General features: G+C 35.5%; 2 protein-coding genes across 2 annotated transcripts; both read right to left on the bottom strand.

Moving 5' to 3' along the window:
* Positions 1-1,105: 1,105 nt before the first annotated feature.
* Positions 1,106-1,707, bottom strand: LOC141686249 (heat shock 70 kDa protein 7, chloroplastic-like). Its single transcript, XM_074491294.1, has 3 exons — positions 1,319-1,707; positions 1,178-1,253; positions 1,106-1,123 (listed from the first exon to the last, which is right to left on the bottom strand). Exons 1-3 carry the CDS (start codon positions 1,705-1,707, stop codon positions 1,106-1,108), a joined length of 483 nt encoding a protein of 160 aa, XP_074347395.1.
* Positions 1,708-8,630: 6,923 nt separating this feature from the next.
* Positions 8,631-9,232, bottom strand: LOC141686250 (heat shock 70 kDa protein 7, chloroplastic-like). The gene is made up of 3 exons (XM_074491295.1): positions 8,844-9,232; positions 8,703-8,778; positions 8,631-8,648 (listed from the first exon to the last, which is right to left on the bottom strand). Exons 1-3 carry the CDS (start codon positions 9,230-9,232, stop codon positions 8,631-8,633), a joined length of 483 nt encoding a protein of 160 aa, XP_074347396.1.
* Between the last annotated feature and the right edge of the window lie 353 nt (positions 9,233-9,585).

Genomic DNA, 9,585 nt, shown 5'->3' on the forward strand with positions numbered 1-9,585 from the left:
TACTCCCTCAAATTTTGATGGAGCATCAATTCAGCCAGTAGGCAATTGATTATAAATGGACTGATTAATGGCCATTGGTTGCTGGACCCCACATGTTACATGAAAAAAAAATTGTAGTTTTATTAGTGAAGCAACGGTCATGTGTGCCAACGGCTATAAAAAATCAATTCCAACGTTCTTTTTTTTTGCTTATAAATAGCAACTTTAAGTATTATTTCCAATATCAATTTTTTCACTCATATTTTTTTCTACATATTTTGTGATTTTTTCATATTTATAGTTAAGAAAATGGGTACTAATTGGCTTCCTTCCGAAGAATTACAATTATGTGTTTCGTGGGCTCGACAATCTGTTGATCGGATCACCGGTCGCTATTCAAACAAGAATAATTTATGGGGGCGAATTCATGAGGATTATGCAAAATATTGGTGTGGCACTCCAGAGAATCCTCGTGCCGAACCTCGTTCAAAAATTGCTCTAGACTCGCATTGGGCACCATTGAAGAGAGCACTTAAAAAATGGCAATGTGCAAAAAATCAAGCTAGTAGATATAGTGCAAGCGGAACCAATTTGGTAGATGAGGTAAATTATAATTATATATATATATTAAATACGCTTTTATATTATTTATGTGATAACTTAGTATCCAAAATTTGTTATTTTTTTAGATAACTCATGCTCAAGGACTATATTTTAAGGAAATGAATAAGACATTTGACAAATGGGAATGTTACGAAACAGTTGCGGCACATCCTCAATTTATAGACGTTCCCACTACTTCTCCTCCATTTCAACGAAATTTTCCAACACAAATGGATTCACCACCAATCAATTTGAATAGTGATGATTGCGTTGATGAAGAAGGTTTCACGACTCCAGAGTCTAATCGAGAAACAGAAAGTCCTTCTAGTCCAGTTAGACCGATGGGAGTAAAGGCGTCCAAACATGCAAAAAAGAAAGGAAAGCAACGTATGACCGAAATAATATGCAAATCCGGTGATCCAGTGATTCATTATCGCCAATATATCAGTCACTGTAAACAACGCAGTAGGACATACTTACCTACTCAAAGACAAACACACAAACTATCATATTTCACAACAATTTAAAGCAACAAATTGAACTGTTTAAATTCACAGTCTCAATCACATTTACACCATAACATAAAGGTATATACCTGAGCAGAAATTTCCTCGGCAGCAAATTGTTTGCCAATGGCGGGACAATCGAGCTTAACATTCCCATTCTCATCTCTAATGACATTATAACTAACTTGCTTAGCCTCCTCATCAACCCGATCATTTTCCTTCCAATAAACCTCTTAACCGAAAAGAAGGTATTCTCCGGGTTAACAACAGCCTGTCTTTTGGCAATTTGACCCACCAATCTATCCCCATTCTTCGTATATGCCACCACAAACGGTGTCGTTCTCTGCCCCTCCGCATTGGTAACAATCACCGGCTTCCCGCCTTCCATAGCACCCACGGCTGAATTAGTAGTCCCCAAATCAATCCCCACCACTTTCTCCGCCGCGACACGTAACACATGGTTTCTTCTGTTACTGCATTTTCTTAGCCTCAGGAGTGATGATTTGGGGGTTGTGAATGATAATGAGGTTCCGAAAAATGGAGATTTTAAGTTGGTTCGGGTCGGGTTGGGGGTGTAATTGGGTCCGAGGACGTGGATTTGAGCTGCAGTGGAAGCCATTTAGGGGGGTAAATTATAAGTTGAATTGAAACCCTAGGTTGGATTGTAAATAGAGGGAGAAGTAGAATTGAGTTGTTGAGTTATTAAAACCCTAAAAATGAAATGAGAGATATGAGAAGATAAGAGAAGAGATTGTGAGGAGAGGTTTTTAGAAGAGAGAGAGAGAGAGAGAGAGAGAGAGAGAGAAAGAGAGAGAGAGAGAGAGAGAGAGAGAGAGAGAGAGAGAGAGAGAGAGAGAGAGAGAGAGAGAGAGAGGACAAGGGGAAGGCTCCCGAGAATATGTAGCGGAAGGTTCTAGTAGTTGAGATGGTTGTGCAATGAAATCATTTGGGCCTACCTTTTGTTTTCATTCTATATTGTTGGGCTGCCTGTTTGGTATCAGAGCTGTAGGTTATTGGTCACTGAAATAAGAATAGGTGAGAGTAAGATATGAATGATAGGTCGTACAAGATAGGAAAAACCCTAGGCACATTCAGGATAAATTGAGTTGAGTGCGAATTAGGGTTAGCAGATCCAATAAGGAGTTGGTAAGATAGGATTGATGAGAAAGTGCAAGGCGAATATCACAACATCATAGGTATATTGAAACCTCAGATCATACAATAATGAGAAATCAACGGATCGACAGAGATTGGGTATGTTACCCTACTTTTCATATGGTTTTGAAGACTATGCGATCGATTCTTGTGAGAATTTGTGTAAGAAAAGTTACGATTTAACTTATAATTAGGTATTAGGACACGTACCACGTCGGGAGCAACCAGTTGATGGAAGCGGATGAAGAACCAACATTGCACATTTTGAAGGCACCACCATTGCGAGAAGATTCTTACCACCCATCGGGAGCTGCGCGAGGAATGATAGCTACCTTTCTAGATATAGGTAAGATTAGCAAGAAAATGCGACCCTATCTACCGATAGAACACCGAATCACATGCGTGGTTATAAGCATAACGTCAAGGACGATGACAAGAATATCAAAGATATTACCAGATGTCGGCATTACGATAGAATTACGAATAAGATGATTTATGACGGTAAATGAAGTTTCATCGACTAAGAAATGCGAACAGAGTCCAAGGAAAAGAATAGAAGGCGTACCAAAGTAGAAGGACCTTTATATGGACATTCTTTTAATTAGACATTTCATTGATAAATCAGGAAAATAACAAGTAACTTATATAGTAATGACGACCAAATACTTGATTTTCAAAACTTTAAAAAAAATGAGATTTTGGGAAAAGATTTCCTTAATCAACTTTCAAAAGATTTTGCATGAAATAAGTTTTACAATTTGGTTGTCAAGGTACTACTTAAGTTCTTGTTGTTATAAACATAAAATGACCTAAAAAGAAGAATGGAATTAGACTCAGTGTTGTTAATTCAAAGGGCCAAGTAGACCCACCAGCAGGGAGAAGGTTTAAGGTTTGCTGTGAAAAATGAAAGTAAACGTTGTTTAATAAAATCAATAATTAAATCAACATATTAAAATATTATTTACCCCAATTCATGAAATTATTAAAATTTAACGAGATTCGTGATTCGAATGGACGGAGGATGATTGAAGGAAATGGCAGAATCTTCCAGATGATTGGAGAAGAATCATATTTTATCGACGAAATTGAGGCATTGCGTGATCGATGGGTATTTTATGCGACATAGATGAAATCTGAAGCCGTGATTATAAATTTCGGGAGGACGCGATTAAGATCAAATCATTGAAGCATTTGATGTAAAGGCATTTCCAGACAACACTTCGAAGCAATGATGTGACTTGAATCGTGAACCTGTACTCGCACGATCCTGAAGACAGATATAGGTGAAGCATGGAAGGTGATCAACACTGATATTCTTTCTTCTAATACGATAGTATATGTTTATCTTAATTTGTGAATATGTCTGAGCTTCTTCTGTTGATAAATTATATGAGGCGAAAACGAAAGAAAATTTATTGTATTCCTTCTGAATTGTTTCTCTCTTCGAATCCTTAATTTCTGATTGAGACAACAGTGCTGTGATATGACGTTTTCTCGAAATGACGAAAAGTCGGGTGGGACGCCACATAATCATGTGATGCATGCCATATAGTATGAAAGACTGGCCATCTTAAGTATGAATATGGTTGTCTCATTCTTCACTCATTATTCTTCCTTCAATTTTCTGATTTATAAATTCTTTCAATTGGTTGTTGCATTGTTATTCCTTATTCCGTTTTTAATCAAAATCATGTTCACAAACTTTCCTCTTGCGCAAAGTTTGATCTCTGACGATTTCATAAGAAATGAAATAGGGTGATACATGGAACCATACAACGAACATAGATACGACTGCAAATCGATAAATGGTGGACATCTGCGAACGAGGAAAAATGGATGCACCGACAAATGTGGACATGACAAAGATATCAAGTCAGACAGTTGTTCGTGTTACGAGGATCTCATGAGTACGGTAGATTACGTTAATGCGATACACTTCGAATTGGAAAATTTCGATAAGGAACGAATCGTTAGTGAACCGTAATAATTAGATCAATTACAAAATAAGGAAGTAAAGTTGTGTGCGTCAAACGGAGCAAACGAGTATCGGGACGACGATCAGAGATCAAGGAAATTCTGAACAATGACTCAGACATGCAATTACGATATGAAACATCCCTTCGTCGCTGAAAGATATTTGTCGTGAAGATTGAAGATGGAAGGATGCGGCTTAATTCTTAAAAGTAACTGTACACAATGGGTAATGACAAGAAATAAGTTAAGATATTCGCGAAATAAAATTTTGAAAAACGAGACAAATTTTAAAGTTCACTAATAAAATTTTATAAGATTTTGAAAGAACTGGAAATGGAGTGGTTATGTTAATCCTTGTTGATTTAAGACCTTAAGTCTCATTTCAAAAGATAATGAATACTGAGAATGAAGAACTAATCAAGACAAGAAGTGGAATCAAAAGGATGATAAAGAAATTTTATAAAATAATCCAGAAAATATGCAAGTTGGGAACGTCGGTTGTGCCAGAACTATTAGGGAAATGAGCTGAAACGTCGATAGTTGGAGATAGGAATTCGTTCCACAAATGCGTGTAAACAGGGATGATTAAACAAAGGTATTCATGGCAAACTGCTAGAGAAGAACGTTGCAATAAATCTCATGTCAGAATTCTTTAAAATTAAAATAAAGTCCCGGAAGTTCGAACGAATGATTTACCAAAATTATCTCAAGAAATGAGGTGAGAATTTCTCATCGGTTACTGCCCAGAGTCAAGCTGGTGTCAAAAGCCCTGTATCGTACAACTCAATAGGAATGAAATAAAGAGTGAAGGAAAACTTCAGAAATGTGAAATGAAAGAATGATGAAATAAAGAATATTGTGTACTGTACACAAAAGCGGTTATGGAAAAAGAGAATGGAAATATGAGGTTACGCGTCGATTATCAGAAACTGTAAGTTGAAGATTAAGTGAACACAATGTACCAGGAGAATTAGGATAGTGTGATTGTGTTTATTGATAACATCCTCGCTAATTCAAGGGCTAAAGAAGACCTAGTTGAACGCCCGAAGATATGCTTGTGAAGAATTGAAAAATAGCAACTGCAGTCTCAGCTTCAAAGATAGGAATTCTAGTTATAATTAATTATGAGCTATGATTGTTTGGTTAACTAACAACCGGGAAAGGTCCATTTAGGAACAGATGTTCAAATAGAAAGAAAAAAAAAGTGAACACCATTAGGATTGTTGTGAAATGGTTAAAAGAATTGGAAAAGTTAGGAACTGAATAATAGGTTTTGATCCGTCTTCTGGGTTATGCTGATACTTACTTTGTTGTTGGATATCAAAGACGGTATTAATGCAGATGATTGATGTTGACTTCAGTATGAAACGTTGTAAGCATCAAAGTTCGTATTGATATCTAATTTGATAGGACAACAAAATGAGTATTAGTACCAAGAGACCGGGTTTTGAATAAAGTTATGATTCATTCCATTCCAAATTAATAGTTCCTTTCAAATAATAGCAGATTCTCGCTTGATGAATCTACTTTATGGTGATTGAAAAGAAATTGAAGTATACCCCAAAATGGTAAGTTAAATACAATTGCCGAGATTTTCTTTTAGTTTTTGAATAAATGTAGAACATTCCGAAGCATCAGGCATCATGACCTCAGGATACCGGGCGCAGACGAATAGAAAATGTAAAAGATCGATTAAGAATTCTCGAACACGATTGAAAACGATCATGGGTCAAACTAATCGAAGAAAAAGAGGCCTGAAACGTAAAGTAGAACAGTCAGTGAAAATTGAAATTTCATAAACACAAACTATTAGAAGTGGAAAGAAAAGAAGATTAGTGTGAATTAAGTTAGTCCTTTGAGGCAATAAGATAGATAGAATGAGTGTGGATGAGTTGGTCTTGTTGTCACCGGTATAATGAATCTATAAGACATTCATGTGTGTATGACTACGAAAATTCATTTAGCTTCAAATGTATGAAGTAGAGATTGAGATAGGGGTTGCATGAGCAACTGATAGAGATGATGACGGTAAAAGGCCGTTGAGTTGTGATTAATGTGATGAGAACTGAGAAATTATAAGAAAGGTACTTGAGAAGCAGCATGGTCTGTTCCTTAGCATGATTCTAAGGACAGAATCCTTTTAAGGGGGAAGAATGTAACGCCCGAGAAATATTATGTATTTATTTTTATCAATAAATAATTATTATGTGATTTTATGTGAATTTTGGTGAATTATTTGATAATTGATATTAATATCTGGATGTTTATTTCTGATAAAATCTAGATATTTTAATTTTTAATTATCCAGAATTAAATCTAGATAATTTTGGTATTTTTCTGGTAATTTTTGGATTATTATATGATTTTATAATAATTTATAGAATTAATACTGGTTATTCTTACATAATTATAAAATTTATTTTTAAAATCAGAAATCGTTCCACTTCAGTCGCTTTTGCGTTTTTACAACCCGAATCTCTTCCGAAAACTCCTTCCTAACCTAATCTGATAATTCTGAACACTTTTCATGTTTTGACTTTTTCGATACGGGGTACGGTTTGAGCTGTACGAGTCCCGGTATGAAATTTTCGATACGCAAATTATTTTATATATCGATAAGAACCCATATTATCAAAAGGCGAGACATTATCACCTTAATTTCGTATAAAGTATTTTATAGGAAGCTCTATTTTGATAATTATCCAAATTTGGTATTAAAATTGTATCGTCTTTTCAGTTACTTAGCGGCTAAGTAACCTATTTTCGGATTCGATATGTAAATATAATTATCGAATTATTAATAAATAAAATGTGTGATGGGTCTGGCGGGTATGTGTTGTTGTATTATTAATTGTTTGTGATTTGTTGGACGTGAAGATTAATTTTATAAATTAATTATCGAGCTCTATGAATTTAATTCATTTTAAAGTGATTTTATTGATTATTTATTCTTGTAAATGTTAAAATTGTTTTTAAAAAATTATTTTATGCTTTCATACTTTCAATGTTTATTTTTAATAGTTTATAAAATTCATAAATTGATATTTTATCAATTATTTATCTTTAAATAATTTTTTGATTGCATTTAATTGTAAAATCAGTATTTAATCCCAAAATGTTCCAAAAATCATGCAAATTTTATTTTATTAAGTTTGGAATATTTAAAGAATTTCAAAATTATTTCGGGAACTTTCTGGCTTTTATTAACCTACACATTTAGAGCATATGCACCGGGAGTGAAAAAAAAATTGATTCAGCAACTGAATTGATGGTCACTGAAAAAAGTGGCATGCAGCGTGCCTTTTATTACTCCCTCAAATTTTGATGGAGCATCAATTCAGCCAGTAGGCAATTGATTATAAATGGACTGATTAATGGCCATTGGTTGTTGGACCCCACATGTTACATGAAAAAAAAATTGTAGTTTTATTAGTGAAGCAACGGTCATGTGTGCCAACGGCTATAAAAAATCAATTCCAACGTTCTTTTTTTTTTGCTTATAAATAGCAACTTTAAGTATTATTTCCAATATCAATTTTTTCACTCATATTTTTTTCTACATATTTTATGATTTTTTCATATTTATAGTTAAGAAAATGGGTACTAATTGGCTTCCTTCCGAAGAATTACAATTATGTGTTTCGTGGGCTCGACAATCTGTTGATCGGATCATCGGTCGCTATTCAAACAAGAATAATTTATGGGGGCGAATTCATGAGGATTATGCAAAATATTGGTGTGGCACTCCAGAGAATCCTCGTGCCGAACCTCGTTCAAAACTTGCTCTAGACTCGCATTGGGCACCATTGAAGAGAGCACTTAAAAAATGGCAATGTGCAAAAAATCAAGCTAGTAGATATAGTGCAAGCGGAACCAATTTGGTAGATGAGGTAAATTATAATTATATATATATATTAAATACGCTTTTATATTATTTATGTGATAACTTAGTATCCAAAATTTGTTATTTTTTTAGATAACTCATGCTCAAGGACTATATTTTAAGGAAATGAATAAGACATTTGACAAATGGGAATGTTATGAAGCAGTTGCGGCACATCCTCAATTTATAGACGTTCCCACTACTTCTCCTCCATTTCAACGAAATTTTTCAACACAAATGGATTCACCACCAATCAATTTGAATAGTGATGATTGCGTTGATGAAGAAGGTTTCATGACTCCAGAGTCTAATCGAGAAACAGAAAGTCCTTCTAGTCCAGTTAGACCGATGGGAGTAAAGGCGTCCAAACATGCAAAAAAGAAAGGAAAGCAACGTATGACCGAAATAATATGCAAATCCGGTGATCCAGTGATTCATTATCGCCAATATATCAGTCACTGTAAACAACGCAGTAGGACATACTTACCTACTCAAAGACAAACACACAAACTATCATATTTCACAACAATTTAAAGCAACAAATTGAACTGTTTAAATTCACAGTCTCAATCACATTTACACCATAACATAAAGGTATATACCTGAGCAGAAATTTCCTCGGCAGCAAATTGTTTGCCAATGGCGGGACAATCGAGCTTAACATTCCCATTCTCATCTCTAATGACATTATAACTAACTTGCTTAGCCTCCTCATCAACCCGATCATTTTCCTTCCAATAAACCTCTTAACCGAAAAGAAGGTATTCCCCGGGTTAACAACAGCCTGTCTTTTGGCAATTTGACCCACCAATCTATCCCCATTCTTCGTATACGCCACCACAAACGGTGTCATTCTCTGCCCCTCCGCATTGGTAACAATCATTGGCTTCCCGCCTTCCATAGCACCCACGGCTGAATTAGTAGTCCCCAAATCAATCCCCACCACTTTCTCCGCCGCGACACGTAACACATGGTTTCTTCTGTTACTGCATTTTATTAGCCTCAGGAGTGATGATTTGGGGGTTGTGAATGATAATGAGGTTCCAAAAAATGGAGATTTTAAGTTGGTTCGGGTCGGGTTGGGGGTGTAATTGGGTCCGAGGACATGGATTTGAGCTGCAGTGGAAGCCATTTAGGGGGGTAAATTATAAGTTGAATTGAAACCCTAGGTTGGATTGTAAATAGAGGGAGAAGTAGAATTGAGTTGTTGAGTTATTAAAACCCTAAAAATGAAATGAGAGATATGAGAAGATAAGAGAAGAGATTGTGAGGAGAGGTTTTTAGAAGAGAGAGAGAGAGAGAGAGAGAGAGAGAGAGAGAGAGAGAGAGAGAGAGAGAGAGAGAGAGAGAGAGAGAGAGGACAAGAGGAAGGCTCCCGAGAATATGTAGCGGAAGGTTCTAGTAGTTGAGATGGTTGTGCAATGAAATCATTTGGGCCTACCTCTTGTTTTCATTCTATATTGTTGGGCTGCCTGTTTGGCCGGA

This window comes from Apium graveolens, chromosome 9 (assembly GCF_009905375.1).
Source record: "Apium graveolens cultivar Ventura chromosome 9, ASM990537v1, whole genome shotgun sequence".
NCBI classification, from domain to species: Eukaryota; Viridiplantae; Streptophyta; class Magnoliopsida; order Apiales; family Apiaceae; genus Apium; species Apium graveolens.